The 22,013-nt window shown below is 38.4% G+C and overlaps 1 protein-coding gene across 1 annotated transcript; it reads left to right on the forward strand.

The window, feature by feature from the left end:
• Positions 1 to 18,878: 18,878 nt before the first annotated feature.
• Positions 18,879 to 20,994, forward strand: LOC140859075 (magnesium-chelatase subunit ChlI, chloroplastic-like). The gene is made up of 3 exons (XM_073260432.1): positions 18,879 to 19,254; positions 19,388 to 19,503; positions 19,682 to 20,994. Exons 1-3 carry the CDS (start codon positions 18,894 to 18,896, stop codon positions 20,732 to 20,734), a joined length of 1,530 nt encoding a protein of 509 aa, XP_073116533.1. The 5' UTR covers positions 18,879 to 18,893; the 3' UTR covers positions 20,735 to 20,994.
• The last annotated feature ends 1,019 nt before the right edge of the window (positions 20,995 to 22,013 follow it).

The following is a 22,013-nucleotide window of genomic DNA, read 5'->3' on the forward strand; positions in this document are numbered from 1 at the left end:
AGCATTTATGAGGGAAAGAGGAGGCGCACCTTTTTTGGGGTCTTTGGATTACCTTTTATAGGTGAGGTTGGAGCCTTGAGAAAAAGAAAGAGGTCGTAGAGGATTTTTTTGCCCCTTATAATGTCTCTGAGCAGCGCCGTGTCTGGCCCTCTGACTTTCTTAAATACTGTCACTTCATAGCACGTAAGGGTCGGCGCCGTAAGGGTAGGAGTCGCCTGACAAGGGCCATCTGCCTTATTTGAAGGGATGACACGACTAGACCGTAGGGAGGTCTCCAGGAGTCATCATGATAAGTCATGAGCCTTAATGGCTCGATTTATAGTTGCATGGAGGGTTTGAATGAATGCCACCAGGTGTGGCAGTCGAACCATAGATTGAAAGAGATAGGTCTCGGGCTGATCATGCACCAGCAAGCAGTGAGCTTAATGCGAAGGATGGAGTTAGGGCCAGGGACCGAAGTCCAAGATCCGCTGGTTCAAATCGGATGTCGAAGTGGCTTAATGCCACAAGTAGTGACACGGTCTGATGGATCGTGCGAGGGCCGATCTCCCCTAAGTTTTAAAGTGAATGGCTCCGAGATTGATAAGGAGTAAGGATCGGCCAAAGATCTCCAGAGAAGACGTCAGAGCTAGGGCTTCCCTCGACGTCCAAATGTTACATTTGGGCTAGTGGCTAAGGACTTGACCGAGGTAAGCATCAGTCGTCTGAGCTGAGATGATCTGTCGAAGTGGGGTTGGACGAGCGTGGAGGGCGCGGGCATCCACCGACTGAAATCGGACGCACCAGTGCAGCCTCAAGCTTTTCTTCCTCTCCTATCCCCTTTTCTCTGTCCTCCATCCCTTCCTCTCTTTTTTTTTGTCTTGTTGTAATGCCCATGGGAGGATGGGATGAGAGGGAGAGAGGCAATTAATGCTTCTGCTAGGTTCGAATGATCCGGGACAATCTTTGTAATATATGCACAGTGGATGATACACAATCAGAAATTAATGAAATACATGGGGCAGCATGGCCAATGGAGACTCTTTAGTACTGACAATGGGCTGGTTAAATTATTAACATGCTGATCCTCCGATCTCTTCTTATCTTCGATCCAAATGAAATTTCTCCCAACAAGAAGCAATGCAGCAATCAGTCTCCTATCCTCTTTGCCCTTCAGCATTGTAACGTACCTAAGTTCCTGAAGGATAAAAGAGGAACTTGCTTCATCAGTTGGAATTCAGTCATTGATTTCTCGAACCATGTGGGATCGACCTTCCATGAGAGCTCTAAGTGCGACTTCTGCAAACAGTCGAGTGGCCTCAGACCTTGTAAAAAAATCATGGAACAATCATAGTTCCAATGTGGGAATTGAAGTCGCTGTTCTTTACCGCAATATCGGCACTTAACTCGAGTGAGATTAGTGACTCCACAAAAGGAGGAGGATCTGCGCATGAGCATTTATATGATTCAGCAGTACAAAGTTCGTCACTAGTATGTGAGAGGTCACCTCAAGGCCTAAGTTCTACCAACTGGATCCACCGAACTTGGGTACCAAATTTTTGATTTCGTCACCCAAATCTAGTGGATCCGCACTGTAGCCACCCCATTTTCCCGTAGGTCTTAGAATAAATTCCATCAGAACTAAGTCCTCTACAGTAATCTCTGATGATCCTTGCCACAGCAATAGCTGCAATAAGTACCGTCACGAATGCATGTCTGCAAACTGAGAAATATAAGTTCATGTCCAATGGTGCGAAAAAATTATTTGTGGAAAATTTATTTAAAATAGGAGTGGTGGAAAAAATATATTATCTCTACTATTGTAACCCAAATGCTTTGGGATAGGAGTCCACTTGCAAGCAATTCCACTATTAAGACGTTTTCAAGATCTATCCATGTATCCTCTTATGCAAATCTCCCTCCTACTTCTCCCCTTCATGTGTAACACAAAGCAACTAGTTTCTACTCACGAGTTCTCATTTTGCCCCATCAACAGTTAGAGCTTCTCATGCATGCATGATGAACCCATCATTCAAATGCCATCTCCACTTTACATTTCCTATTTTTCAGTTATAAATATGATCAAGCCAACACAATATTCGAAAACATTGTTTAACTGGATCGTCGTAAGAAAACACTCGGTCCACCTTTGGGAGCTTGCGCGATGGATCAAAATAGCACACACTTCTCAAAAGTATGCAAACACAAGCATGCAATTGAAGCTATATATAATTATCTTAATCATCACAGAGTTAATAAATGAGCAGAGACTGTGAGGCTATTCATGGTTCAAGTGGAGCCCTAAAATTTAGCAACGAAAGCGCACAGTTTGCGAGCAACAGACTAACAGAGACTTCACAAGGATCTAGAACAATATATTAGTGCCAGTCCAAATTAGTGAAGTACCCGAAAGAATTTAAGTACACTTAGCAGTTGCAACGACTTTTGGCTATAAGTGGAGCAAAGATACTTGAATACCATATCAATAGGTGCCAGATAAATAGAAGATTCCTTTTGTGTAGAAAGCTAGCTAAATAGATGGGTATGTTTCACCCCCCCCCCCTCCCACAAAAAAAGAGATGGCTAAGTTTGTTTTCCAATTTAGTAACTAAGAAAAAGGATCATTGAGATAATTCAGTCCAAGGGCACGGAAGACAGACGACAGTCAAAGAAAAGTTCCATTTTACACAGAACTTTAAACAATTTGGATGCTAAAGAAGTGAGAGAAAGGAATGCAGAATAGCCTTTTTGGGCAAGAGGAATCAAGAATAGTTTCAGATGTTGAGTATCAAATGATGCTTTCTCGTTTCACTGATGAAATCTGAGCGGGATTGATCAACTAAACCAAGCAAACGCATTGGTTGGATTGCCTTCACATTTCCAAGCTTTTTCTAACATTTTAAATAGATCTAAAGAAAGTGAAGTAGCAACTCAGAAAGAAGTTGCTTGCATCAAGAACTCAGCCATTGACACGATAAACTAATTACATGGGATCCTAAATTATGCTGAAAAGGGACAGAGCACATACTTCGGAAGAAAGTTGATTTGGTCATACACACGAGGGACTGAGATGTGTAAAATTTTCGGTGGAAGCTGTAGAGATTGTGCTGTTCATATTTTACAATGGATTCTCCATCGAGTGACCTGATATAACTAAACCCATGAAAGGAAACTTATCCCATGGCATGTTCCCTGAATGCGCATTACCGGTATGTCAAATTATGCACTGTATTTCAATGTTCACATGGCCTCACGCTGCTGTGCCATTGCTTACGCCAAAAATAAATATATAAAAAAAAGAAGTGCTTTATACTATTTTTGATTATGTCCTTTTGGAAGGGGATGAAAGTTTCGTATTGACTCCTACACGTGTATGGTAGAAATGATTCAAAAGGATCTTTATACTCGATGTAAATCATTTTGACTATTTTGAGTAGAATTGGATAGGATCTAAAAACAAAATCTGCCACATCAGAAAGCTGAGTTATGAGCAAAATTTTTAAAAATTATAATTTGATCATGTGATATTTAATGGAGATGATTTTTTTTTAACATAAAAATTGAATAATTTTTCGATATCTATACCAAGATGGTACATCATTTAGAGGATAATACCCTTAGCGATCAGATCCAAATTTCATCATTATGGATTTGAAACGAACAAATTAAATTGAATTTTTTTTTTAATAAAATTTTGATCGGATGCATCTTCGAGTCTAAAAAGAATCAGATAGAATGATGGAGACAGAGTTGATACAGAAGTCTAAATCTATCACCTAAAAAATTTTAATTTTTTTTGAGATAATTTCTATTGATTATGTCTATTTTAGGAAAGAGACTTTATTAGAATTAGAAAAAGAAGTTCGATCTAAATTGTGCAAATACGGATCTTATTATTAAGCCATAGTTTTGCAATTGTTTTATCTCTTTCGAGTTTGTTCGGAAGATTTGAGTTGAATTGATTGAGAAAAATGTTCTTTCTTCCACTCAGATCAAGGGAGTACATGATACATCGTCTTCTGAACCCACCATACAAATCAAATGAACCGTGGGTGGGAATTTGGATATATTCTTGCATGCATTAATGTAAGCTCACATCACAGTTCACATACGAGCCTCATGTATATGATGGTTAGCTCCCCGCCGAACCCGAGAGCATACAAAATCTCTCGCCTTCCCATAAACCCCTATTGCAAAAAACAGGCACGTAGAGCATATGCATCTGAAAATTTGCTTATTTTTATGCTCTAAACTTGGAAAAATCTATTCTGGCGGGTAAGAAATCCCATGGCCAAACCTGAGCGGCGGTAACTACCTGTTATATACTCAAAAATTTAGAAGCACCAAGTACTGAACTTTTTTGGCATAAAGTGATGATTCGATCCCCTCTCATCGATATAAAGAAAGGAATATAAAGGATTCAATCAAAATGAATCCAACGTTATTACCCAATTGTTGACGCAACAACACTGTCAAACAAGAGTACAAAGACTGGCCTTAAACACAAAAAGACCAGTGAACACGCAAGACAACTGAGCACACCAAGACAAAAGAGAACGCATACATGGACACCAGCAGGGACTCGAGTAGTCGAGTACCAGGTATATATCTTCATATATAGTACTAGTAATTTTCACCGAGACGATTTAAGAGGGTAAAATGGAGTGGTGCTGAGGGTTCGGTCCTCCGGGGCTCAGCCTCTTAGATTCATTGTATGCAGTATCGGACGTCTCTTCTTGTCCGGGGGTTGCCATGGACGCAGCTGTCACGTTCGCCATGGGGCCTGCAGCAGTGTTTTCCGACGCCTCCTGATGCACCAAACGAGACGCTACGTCCAGAATACAGGAGGACGAGATCAGGATGATGCATAACCAAAAGATTGGTCTCATTGTCGACCCTCTTACTTCCTTCTGCTACTTCCAACTTAGAGCTTGAGAGATCTGTGACCTCTGGTCTCTAGTTTGCGTTCTATTTATAGGCTGCTCATCCCTTGTTAGTCCATAGGCAAGTGGGAGATTAATTAATGATTAATGGTGGGAACCGATGTGCTTATTGATATATAGGTAGGCTTAATCACTTGCAACGGAAGAAACCATTCTTTATATGATGACATTCCGTCGACATTCTTTTTTTTATTCCTTAAGATTATCCAAAATTTATTTAACATTTTGTTACTTTTGGATACTCTCGTTGTGCATGATTATTTTCTGAGGGAAATGTTTAGTGGAGATGCTTGCACGACTGAAGTTATGGGACAACTTATAAGATGATATTTGTCCCTCTATGCCATTAGTTTGTTGAACTCGTAGTGCTATGCTAAAGAAACGGTTGATGCCACATTACAATTTTGCTCGAGAAAGTCATGAACCTGTCCCATTTTTGAGTCAATTAGCAGTGTTTGTGCATGAAATTTTATTTTAGATTTGATGTTTTGCAAATTAATTCACTCAAAAACTCACTTCATGCAAATTGAGCGAACAAAATCTTGATGAACCGTACCACCATAGCCAGTGTTTGTGCTTGTTTCTCAAATGAAATCTTGCCAATGATTCTAATCAAATATCGACAATATCCAGTTTAAAAGGGCAATTTTAGATGCAACCCATGGTCATATGTCAATCCTTCAGGATTTTTTCAGAGCTAGGATGAGAAAAACCTCGGCCAAAAATTAGACTTAAAACTCGATACCAACACTCAATGACTTTACTAACTATACTAGTTTGCACGCTTGTCACATTTTTGGAATTAGATCAATTTATAGGTCACACATGTATGCCTTCAAATTATCAAAGATTGCATATTGGTGCATTAGCAAAAAAATTTATTTGATTTGCACATATGAGAGACTTGCAAACCTCATATACCGGCACAACCATGTGTGGTACTTACCATGACATGATGATATCTGCTAGGCAAAATCCAGCTAACCTGTGAAAATCCATGGCTGGCATCTCAACTCTAATATCATTTAACAATATCCAAATCACCACATTGCAATAGGATAATGATGATAAACAAAGGTAAAATGCCTAATATCCCTAATGGTTCATTTGGTTGGATTATGTTAGATTATGGGTTAATTTGACCATTTCGAAAAATTATTTATCTACAAAAATTATTGCAGGAAAAATAAAGCTTAGCATGCTTCGTTTATAGAAAAATATCTTTAAAAAATAGTACTAACAAAGATTACTGCATTTAGTTAGAGATAGTTTTATTTGAAAATATTATCCAATGTTGCTCTTGAATAAACAATTCCAGTAATAATTTTTTCTGGTTTAGTCTATTTGTTTGGCTATTTATGTCCCACTTATATAAAAGCTATCAATATAGGTCACTTCGAATATTGAAATATATTTTTGTGAGTTAATAAATATTTTTAAATTAATTATATATATTAAAAATATATTTCATATATATATATATATATATATATATATATATATATATATATATATTTAATACATTCGAGATATATTACTAAATGTATTTCTATATTAATTATATTATTATTTATGAATAATTTTCTAAATATTTTAATATTTTATCATATTATTTATAATAGATTTATTTTTATATAATAATTTTAATAATATATTAATTAAAAAAATATTTATAATTAATAAATTTATTAAATTTAATATTTTGATTAGCATACTATTAACTAATATATTTATTAATATATTAATTATTAATATAAATAATTAAAATAAATAAATAAATATAAATATATAATTATAATATATTAATTATATATTGAATATATTAATATTTGTTTATAAACTAATATAATATATTAGTATTATTAATATAATATATATGGTGACATTTTTATCTAGAAATAATAATTTTATATTATCTTCACTCAGTAATCTAGCATGGAAAAAAAAAAAACTATCTTTTTAGTGGTATATATTTGTTTTATCTTTTCTCTTAATAGAATAGGCATAGAATCCACTATTTGGTTTACTAGCTTTTTTATTTATTTTTCATATCAAAGATGGTAATCCGATAGATGTAGATTTATTTTTTCATGCCATACTTCCTCCGTTCAAATAGACCCTAAAAGGAAAACATAAAATATCTAAGTTTGATAGCAATGCCTAGGTTAAAAAAACTAATGCATTATTGAGAGCAACGGTGCCATAATAAAGCACAAGAGGTTTTGTAACAATGCATCACCAAATTCTAAAAAATTCCTGTAATAATGAAAAAAATTAAAGAATGAAAGGTTACAGAAATTTATTGTTATAGAAGTTAAGATTCAATTTTGATGATCTTTGTATAGACTCTAATTGAATTAGAAAGGATCTATTGTAATCATATTCTCTCTAGTAGTGAAAGTCTTTGATTGGACAAAGTTTTCTGTCTTTTTTTTTTTTTCTTTTCACACTAACAGATTTGCCACATTAAAATTGTGTCTCTTATTTGTGGATTGCTCGATTATTTTAGTTGTTAATTATTTGTATTCTTATTGCTTGTTGAATTGTAGTGATGTTCTATTTAATTGTACAAAAAGAAAAAAATATTTTGTGGCATTGTCCTTTATTATCCCATTTTTTCCAACAAAATATTTTCATGGTTGTTTCTTCTGTTATGCTTATTAGGTTATTATATACTTAGAAAATCATGATGCGCATGGGCATCACTTTTTCTTAAAAAAAAAGAAAAAAAAAAAAACTCTCTTCCAGCACCTTAGTGTAAATAGAAATTATTCCCCAACCCCTCCCCTCCTAAAAAAAAAAAAGGAAAAAAATCAAGCGTGCACCTATTTTCACAACTTATCAATGGTTTAAATCAATCAAAAACGTCAAATACATTAACCAAAAGAGCCCGCAAAAAGCATGCCTCAAAGCTATTGCTTACCTTGTTCATTTGGAATGAAGAAGATTGTAATTTGGCTTTCTTTCATATTAGCCATTTTCCCCACAAAATTAGGCCTTGGATATGTTTTTGGGGACCTATTCATATATTATGTTGTGGCCTTGACTCCGATATCGATTTCTTAGTAGGCCAAGCTCACTCCGTAACGATCATAGCGAGACGTTGTAATCCAAAACAACCAATGGGATTTTCCATTCTGTTCATTGCTTCTTGTTTTTCCTCCAATTCTCTCTCTTTCTGAGTAACACGATGGCAATGCCACCGTCCAGAGTGGAAATCGGAACCTATCCTACTGGTTGAGATAAGTCTGGCTAGGGCAGGTAAACATCCTATCGGTTGATACAATATGGATATTCTCAATTTCGAATCAAGGATTTAAATATTTGCTTCATAAGATGGCAATTTCAGTATTTCACGCATCCATTAGGTGAAGGATTGCTATCTTGTGGGCCTTGGAATATTACCAGCTAAAAATCACCAACTGAAGGCATGATTGTTGGCCAATTAGCATGGTGCAATGCGAGAATTGCGGGACCCAAAGGTAACTCCTAACTGATAATGTTCGTTTAGTCAATGATAAATAACCTATCAACTGTTAGGGTTCGTTTTTACATGGCATTTAGACCAAAATCTGTCGTAGTAGTCTCCACGATGTTGCCTTGATGATGGAGGACTGACTCGGAAAGGTTCATTAGGCCGACTAAGAATGGTTATATGATGAAAGATGGATATGAATTGTTAATGTTAGATTTTGCTCAGCTGTCTCCATGATGTTGCCTTGATGATGGACTGACTTGGAAAGATCCATTGGTTGTCTCCATGATGTTGGCTTGACGATGGAGGACGGAATTGGAAAGATTCATTAGACCGACTAAGAATAATTACATGATGAAACATGGATATGAATTGTTAATGTTAGATTATAGGTGGCATCTACACCCAAATCTCCATTGTTGCTTAAATAATTAAGATTAAATGAACCTAGCTGGATTCAAGCTTGAATTTAGGCTTCGTGTTGGATCTGAATTCGAATTCAGAATCAGGTTAGATCCGGGTTGGACGAATGATATGCAATATTTTCATAATCGGATTGGACATTAGATCAGAATGAAAAAAAGGTTAAGGGTCAACTGGATCAACCGATTGGCCCGATCAATTGACCTATGAGGTTGAGAGGAGGGGGAGGAGGGTGCTGTTGAGGCGGTTGCTGTGGAGGTTGAGGCGCGGAGCTGGTCCAGGTGCTAGAGCAGGGTCGAGGAAAGGGAGGGCGAGCAACGTCATGCGATTACCAGAGCAGCGACACCACACCACCGCCCAGAGCAGCATCAAGGGTGCTCCAGTTAGCGGCCAGGTTGTTGTGGGCATCGGCCCTCGACCAGAAGATCATCAAGGTGTCCATGTTGGGCCCTCGAGGCCTCGATCGAAAGATGGTCAAGGATTCGGCCCTCGAGCCTCGAGTCTCGACTGAAAGATTATAATTTTGTATAGAGAGAGAAGATGCACATACTTTGGGATTTAGATTGCAGAGAGGCAGAGACTTGCGATGCTTGTCCGGTAGACAACGACAACGAGGCTAGGGCTCTGGCCTTTGGGCTGTGGCGACGAATGGAAGAAAGGAAAGGAAGACGTCGAAGAGTCGGAACTGATCCAGAATTAGAATACCCTCGGTGATTTTTTATTCGCAAATGATTAACTCGTCGCCCGACTGATTCATCATGGGCCAACCGGTTCATCGGTTCTTACCGATTTTTTGTGGGTTGAAGATCAATCGGATCTAGCCTAAGTTCCGCACTGGGATTACAATCGATCTCCGATCCAATCGATCGACTCGATCGATCCGATCTGATCCTGAAAACATTGATAATATGTTCGAGCTTAATCCAAAAATAAATGGATTCTATATTTAAACTCAAATCTGATGTGAAATTATTTCATGCCGAACTCACGGGTCAATTCGAAGTCAGCCCAGCCCGATGGGCTTCGAGCCCATCTGTGCTCATTTTTAGATCTACAAATAGGTCCTTAATTTTTTCTGGTGTCATATTTTAGTAGCCTACGTCATGTTCGGTCAGGGGGGTTTTTGAGCCAAACTAGCAGAGCTCCATCGAGCAGAGCAGTGATGCACGCGTAGAGGAACCAACCCACTCCGCAAAAACGCATCATGGCGGTACAAACGGAACGTTGTATTTACCATGTTAAGTGCTGGCCCTTCTCGATCGTACAACGGTCCTTCCTTCGATTCCCCTTCCCGCAGTCTTCTTTTTTTTTTTTCCCCTCCTAGGGGTGGGGGTGATCTAATCCCTTGATCTCGTCTCATGTCTCTAAAACAGTGTGGATCTAGTCATCATGACGGTGCCGCACACATCTATCTCTTACGGTGGAGGGCTAATAGAGTTCGGCTTCCGTGGCCACAAGGTGGCCTGCTCTTCTATATACAATTTCATTGCGGCACGCAAGTGGTTACCATACTCTTATGCAATCCCACTCAACACCCTCTTATTTGCGCTTTCGCATCCATTTCTATCCAGCTTTTCCTTCTTAAATATGAGCTATGCCTAGGCTTCCGAATTGATCCATTAAGTAAGTGAAGTTCTTTCCACCGAAAAGTGGATGGCCAAACGCCACGGGGGCAAGACTTGGCATAAGTTATGACCGGTAAGACAATTAGTACAGCTATGATTACCATTTTTTAACAGAAACAATAAGTTAATACTAGCTAGTGACCATAGATGCAGCGTTTCGTTCTCATTGAATGCAATGTGGATCGTGGACTCCAAAATCTTAAGAGTTCAGAAGGTCGGTCAGCCAGAGAGGACAAGCGTGGCACCACGCAATGGAGTGGATTTTATGGGCGGTAGTGAAAGATGAGCACGACAAGGGGAGGAAAAAAAAAAAAAAATGCTGTCACGGCCGATGCTCCTGAATTCAAAAGGCTTCAACGCAATCTTGAATCCCCCATCCACCATTGCCGCAATGGATTGGACGTCCGTTCTGGGCTCCTCCAACGGAATTCTATTGTTATGGGATTGACGCAAAAGTTTGTTAACAGAAAAAAGTTCAAGCTTTGTTTCATCCCAGAGGATAACAAAAAAACCTTCCCTTATCCCTTCTTTTTTTTTTTTTTTTTTCTCTTTTTCTTTTTTTAACCAGGAGCGGCTAATCCCCACCTGCTATGCCACACCTATCTAGTAAGCAGACCAAAGTCAAAGCTCGCGAAACCGGGACTCCATTAATTAGTAGTTTTTTTTTCAAAAAAGCACTAACTAGTTAAAGTGAGTCAACTGTTCACCAAAAAAAAAAAAAAGTGAGAGTCAACTAATCATACCGCCATTTTTTTTGCGCAAGTGCAAAAGTGGTACCAGACCGATAAGGCTGGAAATGGTCACACTCCTATCCGAATCTCGTTCAAAACTCTTTTCGAACCTTGAGTCATATTTAGATTCCAAAGATTTTGAAAAATCAGGCTCCAGCCCAATCCGGACTCGAAGAACCTCATCAACTACTCATTCACTGCCTGTCTCTTAAAAAGTAAAAAAAATCCAACCTAACCCATTTCTCCCACCCTAAGATTACTATCCCTCAACCCCTTGCCTCCTGCTCCCTGTCCAATGAATGACTTCACTTTGACCTATCATGTCTCTGACAGCGATGATGATTGTAGCTGGCGAGCAACCTTTAACCCTATTTGATGGCATCTATGATCATGGTTGTTATAACGATTACGATCAAAATTACTGAAATAATCAACATCCATGATCGATAGCTTTCTTGCCCCAAGAACAACCATAGCAGCAAAATTTGCATTTATGGTGGTACTTATCTAAACATTTGAATCGAATTGGGGATTGTCCATTTGCATGCTGTTTACTCGATTCGACAACGATGATGATACTCCACCTTCACTAAGCCCTAACTCCCATCCCATCAAGATGTGTTTCGACAAAAGACATGGAAGGCCTAATCTGGATGCCCATTAGTCTCCATTGGAAGATCAAAATTTGATCTTGCAGTGTTTGGATGATCCTGAATTATCGTGGCCATCATGAAGGCCTCACCCAAAGGGCCCCAATGATAAGCTGGTCAAGCCGCATCGCATTGAACCCATTTTGTAATTGATGTAGATTAGGTCCAAGCCTTCATTAGCGCTCCATGTCGAGTTTTGTGTGTGCTCGGACTCAAATTAATTCAATAATATATTCGAGTTCGATCTAAAAAATAAATAGATTTTATGTTTAAGCTCACATCTAATTCAAATTTTATGGGTGCAACTCGAAGTCCAGCCCAAAATCGGTCCGATCCAAATCCGTTTCCAACCCTACAACCAGATGGCAGCAACTTTATCCAGAGAAAAGAAAAAAACAAAACAAACCCCATATATATATATATATATATATATATATATATATATATATATATATATATATATATATATATATATATATAAAAGGCCTCCATATTGCATGCACCAGGTAGAATTGGACCGCACAAATCCCATGTCGGATAACACGCCACCCGACCCCTGTATTCACCGATTCACGATTGCACACTCTCCACCGTGCATATGCTCCGGGACTTGCCCTGGTCCACTTGCACCCGGTGCATGCAATAATTTCGGCCTGAAAAGGTGTCGGCAAGGATAGTTCGAAATCACCCTCCAAAAGCTTGACTCTACAATGACGTCCACCGCAAACTAAATACGCACCCATTACTAAAAGCCTATAAACGGAGAGTAGATGTAATAATAAAGCATTGAAACTTGATTCGTATGATTGACTTTAATGCAACGCTGCTTCCTACTAAGATGGCTTAATTTATTAAGCTAAAGAGTAAGATTTGACCAGATATAGTTTGAATGCAACTTGCGGTTAACTTGGCATCATTGCTTACTCATCTTCCACATCCAGTTAGTCACATCTGACACAGTCACTCAAGCTCCGTAGAAGACTCAAAATCCAACATGATATCTAGTTATCTACAGAATTCACCTAAATCTATCTCCTGACTAGAAAGTAAATTTCAACGAAACAGTTACAGGATTAAAGGATACAAGCTCCCTGGGTTTTCTTGTTTCGAAAATAATGAAACAGTTGTAATCTAGCCACAACATTTTGTGTACTCCTTAAGCCATCAAAGCTGCTAAAATCCTCAAATGTGCTCCTACTGTCAACTACCAGATTAGCAAATTGTTCCCTTTTATTCAAGCCTGAAGGGGAAGGATTTGGAGAGAGACACCTGGCTGCTGACCTACTAACTCCCACTCTAGTTTGTATCTTTTGATTAGGTCTGTCTAAAGAGATATGATGTGTGATGACCTCGGAAGTAGCTGTACAGACTTCCCCTTGGAATCACAACTTGTTTCAATGGCCAGTCTCGCTTCTTAAGATGGCAATTAATGTGTTCCACTCCATGTTATAGTCGCCGATGGGGAAAAAAAGGAGTTATAGGATTAAAGAAATTGAATGAATTTAAAAAAGATTTAAATTTATATTTACCTCTAAACCAATAAGTTCCAAATTGAGCTTCTTTCAATTAATTACAGTTTCAAAATATGATAATGATGGCATCATATTAACTAGAGAATATCCACATAATAAGCATACATCATAATGTTCTCATGATTTATTAGAGTCTAGAAGCTATTAATTTGTTTGGTCCATAGAATAGTAACTGCTTAATCATGACTGTGCAAGATATTTTCTAAATGATTTTCCTTTAGTTTTCTAGATCAGCTAGAAGGAATCTCATAAAATAAAACAAACACCAAAAAAAAAAAAGCCTCTCAAAAAATCCAGCCATTAAATAGAGAAACTGGAGGCATCTTCTTCAGAAAAAAGGGGGGAAAAAATAACAGAAGAGAAGAGGGGAAAAGAAAAACCAGAGATATCGGCAAAAACGCCTTTTTTTCTTCACCTGTTCACTTGTAATGAGGATCCCCATTAAAGGACAACCAACAAACAGAACACACTAAAGTATATTGCATTCAACATGCAGGAAAGAACCAGGTTGTTGAACAAGGAACAAATTAAAATTGCCGTACGTGATCATAGTTTCATATATACTGAAAGAATTGTAGCATTGGTAACTTGGGAACATTGGAAGATGGAGGAGTGAAGTTAAACTGGGTGTGCACTCGAGCCAGGTTGAGGCAGGTTGAAGGCTGATCCTTAACTTTATATCTTGGAAGCATGGATACTACATAACATCACCCATGGCCATATCCAATGTGTATCGGTTACAGATGGCCCGATATGGCTTTATATGTGCTTTATACATGGGAAAGAACTATATTGAATCTCTTTTATAATTAAGGCAGGGCTTGGATACTCCTGAGATACACTTGGATACTTCTCAGTTGCTCCTGCAATATATACGTGCTTTACATATAGGAAAGAACTATATTGAATCTCTTTTATAATTAAGGCAGGGTTTGGATACTCCTGAGATATATTTGAATACTTCTTAGTTATTCCTGTCAGTCAGGCTCATAAGGTCAGATCGATTTTCGGAATATGTTCGTAGCCACATAAGCGTGAGACAGCCCCACCTGCGATGTAGGACTAAAGTCCCGCTCTCTCTGCAACAGTGGCCTCCAATCAGAAGATCTTGTCTGTTGGAGGAAGACCTACATAGGCCATCAGTGTTACGATCCGAGAGACCTTGTCTATTGGAGAGAGACCTGCATGGGCCACCAGTATTACGGTTCGGTTAATCAGGCTCATAAAGTCGGACTGGCTTCCGAGATGCGTTCGTAGCCACGTGGGCGTGAGACGGCCCCATCTGTCTGTGAGGTATTGTCCGCTTTAGGCATCTTCGTGAGGTCCTTGTACAGCTTTGTCCCTTGAGACCGCGTTTCACGGGTCAAAAGACGTTTCACATAAGGTTGGAAGGTTACGAAACCTTATAAGATAAGATGATCTGACTGAACAATCAATATGGAATTAAAATCTCTCTCCCTTTGAAACAATGTCCGTATACTTCCAAAATACTTCTGGGATACTCTAGGATAAATTTGATATACTAGTGGGTCTTCAGGCTCACGTCAAACAGGCTTTGAACTTGGACATTCATCCACATTGAACAAATTAGAGTAGGTTGTTTGTTACCTCTCTTTTGCACATACTCTTTTTTAGTGACTTATATATATATATATATATGTGTTTACTAGATTTATTTTTATTATGTTCATAATTTATTGAATTTTCGTTTTGTGAACTATCTTAAAATTCATGGCGCTGAACTTGTATTATATGTTGCTTTATAGGAAAGTAATGCCATTGTTTTGGACCCCTAACGTATCATATCATATTTTTCCAAGATTTGTCATATTGGCGTGTCGTATGCTACATCCATGTCTGTCCTTCCTAGCTTTACATATCCTAGCCCTAACCCGACCTAAACTAACCTTAGGTTGAAATTTATCCAACCAGCCCAACCCAGCCCCATCTCAAGCTAAATTTTGACTTGGTTTAGGTTACCATCAGGATAGGTTGGGTTGGCTCAGGTTAATTGGTCAGCTTGAGTTGTTCAGGTAATATGAGATTAGGAAAAAAATTTCAGATATTTTTGTTAGCTTAGTATTGGGGCAGTTGAGTTATTAGTTTGCAGCACTTACACAATTCTACAACTTATAGGGCTAAAAATAGAGGCCAGTGAAATATATAAGCATTTTATGTGAAACTAAAAATAAATTTGCTTATTGATCAGGATGGGTCAGGTTGGGCTTTGGTTCACGGTGCAATTTGGGGTCAGCTGGGATTTTTGCGCCTACACCCAACTCACACTCAATAAAAAGCTCATTGCACCCCAATCAAACAAGTGGGTTGGGCTGGTCACCTTCTGGTTGAGGCCCACCCAAGTTGCAACCCAATTGAAAAGGTTAGAAAAGCTTTAAGGGCTCATTTAGTTGGCAATAATCTGGCATAGAAAAATGAATCCCATGTCAAATTATCATATTTAGTATGAAAAAGGAAGGAGAGAGATGGTAAAAGAATGATGGGCTCCATATTTATTTTTCAAAGAAAGAAAGTAAAATAAATATCATGGGGGACTGATATTTGGTAAATTTTCGAATGGTGGTAATTTATACTTGATAAAAATATCCCTAATAAAGCTACATATGTAATTATTAAATTTGTTTGATGTCTTTCTAAATTTATTTAATAGAGAGCTTTGCAAAAAAAAAAAAAAAGATGAAAATGTCATTATATAAAGGGCTATGTGATTATACTCATTATATAAAAATTAATTAGATATGATAATGCTATCTTAGTATTAAAAAAAAATTATATTAGAAGATATATTTATAAATTTGGCTATATTCCTATGTAGATTTACTTCCAACCAAACATCATAATTTTTTTTAGTATTACTTTTAGAAATAATTTTTCTACCAACCAAATATAATAAAAATTATTTTTTTTATAATTATTTTTTCAAATAAATAATTTTTAAAAATTATTAGACTATCCCATAATCTGATATATCCTAACCAAATGGGCTCTTAGTTAATCAGAGAGTTCAAAGATGGCAAAAAAAATATACGTCCTAAATTTAGATTTCTTTTCAAGCCTACATATTTACCAGCCAAACACAACTGATTTTTTGCATAAATTAAGGTCAACGGACTTAACAGTGACGCAGCACTCAAACTGACCAAATAGAGATTTTAATTTTGAAATAAGTAAGAGACAAACATAGAGGATACCTGTTTCAAGATTTTTTTTTTTTTTACATGACTTGCGGCACTTAAATTTATGGTATATCATGGGGATGATGGCAGAAAATAGAAGATAATGCTATCAAATGAGAAAATAATTTTGACTTCCCTAATAGATTGAGCTTCTTAGGATAGATCAGCTGACATGATTAAGACTGTGAAATAATTAATGAGCACGAAACTATGACAGAAAAATCCGAACATCAAGAAAAGCTATTTTAGAGCTCCACTTGAACAGCAAGAGCCAGGAATGGATGAAAATAAAATGCCCAAGGATAATTTGGCAGGACACAGAATTTAATTATTTCCACGCTACGTTAATGAGAAAGATAGTTACTTACTGGGGGGTTGCTAGATTCACAGAATTTAATGTTAATGAAGGTCCAGAAATGCCATGCCATGTTCCAAAAGTCTAACAATGAAAAGAGATCAACAAGTGATAGGTATCTAGAAAACAAAGAATTCTAAAACTTACTAAAAAGCCAAAAGAGGAGGCTGTAGGATCAGGGATATGAAGTGAAAAAAATAAATACAATAACTTAGACTCTAATAAGAAAATAATAGTTAAAACTGAATAATGTTTAGGAAAAGAATTGCTAAATAAATAGACCACATTGGCTTAAGACTTCTGATCGTGAAGGTTAAAGTAAAAATTTGAGATGATTTGTCAAAATGTTTTGGGACAAAGACACCAATATAAAGAACTAGGAGAAGCTTCATAAGATAAGTAGTATTGACAAGCATGGAAGTGAAACCAAAAGGATATCATGAGCGTGTAAAATATTTTGCAGGGTCTGTAAGTAATAGAACTTTGTGAGATCTAACGGAAGTATAAGGTGAATGGGATAAGTGTATTTGTTCATTTGTCAAAGAATACCATTGCAAGAAAATACTAGAGTCTACTGTGACAGAAGTGTGACCATCAACAGCAATGCTATAATCATCAAGAAATTAATTAATAACCATAACAAGATAGCTAACAAGTAAAACATGATTTTTAGCAAAACTACTAGAGCATGTTGCAGCAAGAGGGCTAACTTGTAGAGGTTGAGAAATAAAAGCATCTTTCTACATACACGATGCATATAATAGGGAGGAATAGGTTCGAAAACAATAGTCCAACTAATGACCTCCTAGCTACAATGGGATATTGATCAAGGTTCAAAATGCCGAGGATTGGACCCATATAATTAACCAAGCGATAAGACGCGTGGTATCAAGGAACATACAGACAAAGATTATCGAAGGGATACCTCAAACACAACCTTGCTAGGGCATTTTTCTGCCTCCAAATTCTGATTTTGGATTAGCTTTCAGTTATGTTTTCCTGTCTCAATGGCGTATGTTTACAAGAAAGAAGCAGGTAGAATTGGGAGTATTGAGTTAGCTATCCCAGTCATTACTGTTTCTGAGTCGAAATCAGAGACATGCATATTTACCACATAAAACAGATGGATTGGAATCTCAAAGAGATGGAAAATTTATAGATGTTAATATTAGCATTTGAAAAACAATTAGGCAACTAAAATGCATAGATCCAGTACTCAGGCGGTGTACCACAGTTACAACTAGTGGATCAACGTAAAGACTTTATAAAATAGCATCGGTCGGTCATTTGACTAGTGGACAAGAAAAAAATGAAATAGGGCAATTTACAATGATCAGTGGTAAAGGATAAGACTTTCTTTTTCCTATTATTGACTTTGGCACAACTATGAAAGATAGCATACTTTATTCATCTTAAAATTCTTCCAGCTATTCCACTATTTAAAATCAACTGGCAATAATCAGTGGGATCTCAATTGTCTAATGTCATTTTGTTGCTAAAATTGTTTAGATTGACGAGATTTTAGATAATAATATCTGATAACCAAGTTTTTGCTTGTTGACCAATAAGAATATACAGACTATAGTTACTTATTTTTGTTTTTGACAGATCATGGGAGCTGTTACATGTATTATGCTTTAGTTAATTATTGGGGATGTGTATCTTATTTCCATGTCTGAACAAATCCTTTTGTTTTGAAATTATAGTTAAATCTAAGACTTCAATGTTTCATCTCTTTATATGCTTGTGCTGGGATACCCATGCCCATACCTTATTGATATCTTCTCTGCTAGTCTCATTCTCCATGACGATGCATTTTGTCCTCAAGGAAACTTTCTTTTTCTTAAAAATCACTTCCGATTGACGAGAAAGATGGTGCGAATGCTGCCATATAAGTATAATTGTACGAACCTTGGGAACGGAGTTAGCAACCTCTCTCAGAAACATTAGCTAAAACGGGTGAATGGGACCAAACCCCTAACCCATATGCGCGCCTCCGTGCGTCCGATTTGGGTCCTACTCGGCCAGACCCAACTCCGCCAAGCTCACAAACCAGCTCGACCGAAGCCCTCCCAGAATCGAGCTTTCTCTGTCCTCCCACGTCCTATCTCCCACTCTCCAGCCTCTCCTCCTCCATCCAACGCACTCCTCGTCTCACCCACCTCCGTCTCCAAGGCCGGAACTCGAAGGAGCGCCGCGGATCACGACGCTAAATCTCGAGCCCCTCCTACCATGGCGGCGCTAACCGCACTCTCCTCCACCTTGTCCTCATCCGCCACCGTTCTTGCTTCCGGAGCCCGAACGTTGCTTCCCTTACCCACCCCTCTCTCTTCTGCCTCACTTCCCGGTAAGTCCACTTAAATCTCCCAAACGGAAAGATGGAACGAACCAATTTAGTAACAAAATCAACGAAGACACCCTTTTACAAGCCCTAGCTCTTTTCCCCCCATCATCATTTGCTTTCTTGCTCTCTTCCACAGCCCGCATTCAGCATAGAAGCAACTTCCACCGAAGAATTGGAACCGGCTTTAGAAGAGGAGCACGCCGCTCCATCATATCTAATGTCGCAGTCCCTGATACCAGCTTCAGTGAAGCAGTAAATCCCTCTATCCTTCCCCTTCTTTTCAGCCTCTAAATTTCTTATTCACATCTGAGACCACCGCATTCCATCAAACAGATACTACGCGTTGAAACTTTGTTGTTCATGTATAAGAATTGATTTGTTGAATAGAAATAGAATTAATCTCTGTCCACCAAAATCTTGTTACTCTTAGGCCAAGAAGCTGGTGGCCAAGGAAAGCCAGCGACCGGTTTACCCCTTCTCGGCCATCGTCGGCCAGGAAGAGATGAAATTATGCCTTCTTCTCAATGTCATCGACCCTAAGATTGGCGGCGTCATGATCATGGGCGACCGCGGAACCGGCAAGTCCACCACCGTCCGTTCCCTGGTGGACTTGCTTCCCGAGATCAAGGTGGTTGTCGGAGACCCCTTCAACTCGGACCCCGAGGACCCTGAGTCCATGGGCATGGAGGTCAGGGAGCGTGTCACGAAGGGGGAGGAGCTCCCCATAACGACCGCCAAGATTACCATGGTAGACCTTCCCCTCGGCGCCACCGAGGACAGGGTCTGTGGAACCATTGACATTGAGAAGGCTCTCACTGAGGGTGTCAAGGCCTTTGAGCCCGGGCTGCTAGCTAAAGCTAACAGAGGAATTCTCTATGTCGATGAGGTTAACCTCTTGGATGATCACTTGGTTGATGTGCTCTTGGACTCCGCCGCATCCGGCTGGAACAGTGTGGAGAGAGAGGGTATTTCAATTTCTCACCCTGCTCGATTCATCCTCATTGGTTCGGGGAATCCGGAGGAAGGAGAACTGAGGCCGCAGCTTCTTGATAGGTTCGGAATGCATGCTCAGGTGGGGACTGTGAGGGATGCAGAGCTGAGAGTAAAGATTGTGGAGGAGAGAGCAATGTTTGATAGGGATCCAAAGGGCTTCAGGGAATCATATAGGGCCGAGCAGGAGAAGCTCCAGCGGCAGATTGCCTCAGCTCGGAATAATCTTGGTTCCATCCAGATTGATCATGACCTCCGTGTGAAGATATCAAAGGTGTGCGCGGAGCTGAATGTTGATGGGTTGAGAGGGGATATTGTAGCCAACAGGGCTGCAAAGGCTTTGGCTGCTTTGAAGGGGAGAGACAAAGTGACAGCAGATGACATAGCGACCGTGATCCCCAACTGCTTGAGGCATCGCCTTCGGAAGGATCCATTGGAGTCGATCGACTCAGGCTTGCTCATCATAGAGAAGTTCTATGAGGTCTTTAGCTAAGCGAGCTCAGCGAGGTAATCACACCACCCTCTAGTATAAATTTGGAGAAGCTTTTTTCTTCCTTTTCTGGCGAATCATTTTGTTCTTCTCATCTATTAGTTTTCTGTAATTTTGGATCAAGATGACTCTTGAAGTATCTAACTAAGGTTTCCTCCCCTCCTTTTTTTTTTCTAAAGAAATCAGCTGTAATTTTCGTGAATCCAAATACTACTGCTAATTGATTACTGTTGCATGATAAATTATTCCTTGCCGATTGTCTATTTCTCTTTTGTCATCTGGTGTTAATGATTATTTTTAGGACCTTAAAAGAAATACAATGACAAACTGATGTTTGACTCCAGCTTTGAATAATCAACATTACTTGTATTGCTGCGATACATCCTATCCATTGTAATAGAAAAATGAGAATGTTGGTTGTTGCAAGTTATGCCATTCATGGAAATAGGAAAATTCATCATGTGTTTGAAACCCACTTGTACTGATTCTAGTTAAAACTGAAGTTTCTTGTGCAAAGGGAGGGAAAATTGTTGTATAAAGATTAAATTGTCTGAAGATTAAGGTGTTTACTACTTAACAATCAACTCATGCTAGTTCAGCTGTCTCAATTTTAAACATTTGCTGGTTAATACAGCAAGGTAAAAATGCAGTGATGTGTAATCAGCTATTAGAGTTGAGATGCAATAAGTGATCTTACTTTCAAATGAAATAATGATTTAGTACCAGAAATTGCATGTCATAAAATATAATCATAATAGAGCCTAAACAACTTTGACCATATGTTGAGACAATAGTTCCTGATGGAACCATTTAGAGCAATTGCCTAAGTTTTGGTCATCACATGGAAGGTCTATTATCTTAAGTCGCTTAAGTTCAGCATAGTATGGTGGCCCCTCTTATGAACTTTGTGATTTCTTCCTTCTTTCTGAAAAAGAAATTAGTTCAGTCTGCAGCTTACTTGTTGGGACAAGGTCGGACGGTCATGGTATGGTCAGCCTTACCTATATGAAAGGGCTGTGTAATGTTTTCAAGAATTTTTCTTTCAGTAGCAGTTTTTTATGGAGCTTCTACTGAACTTTAATTCACAACAATTATTCTAGTTAGGAAATGATTTATATGAATGACACTCTTTGAATTGGACATCCATGTTTTTCATCAGCTCAGTTATTTATGAGTGACAGAAACATCCCATGGTAAGTTGATGCTTCAAATTCAGCTGTCTTTCTACTTTCCTTTTTATTTTTTCATCATGGAAACATGTTGTTTGTTCCTCTCAGTGGGG

Source organism: Elaeis guineensis, chromosome 7 (assembly GCF_000442705.2).
Source record: "Elaeis guineensis isolate ETL-2024a chromosome 7, EG11, whole genome shotgun sequence".
NCBI lineage: Eukaryota > Viridiplantae > Streptophyta > Magnoliopsida > Arecales > Arecaceae > Elaeis > Elaeis guineensis.

What these genes read in the sequence shown, in the direction of transcription:
- LOC140859075 (XM_073260432.1), top strand. Translation starts at nt 18,894, where the DNA reads ATGCGCGCCTCCGTGCGTCCGATTTGGGTCCTACTCGGCCAGACCCAA. An exon ending in CTCTTCTGCCTCACTTCCCG is followed by an intron (nt 19,255 to 19,387) that starts GTAAGTCCACTT and finishes TCTCTTCCACAG; the next exon opens with CCCGCATTCAGCATAGAAGC. An exon ending in ATACCAGCTTCAGTGAAGCA is followed by an intron (nt 19,504 to 19,681) that starts GTAAATCCCTCT and finishes TGTTACTCTTAG; the next exon opens with GCCAAGAAGCTGGTGGCCAA.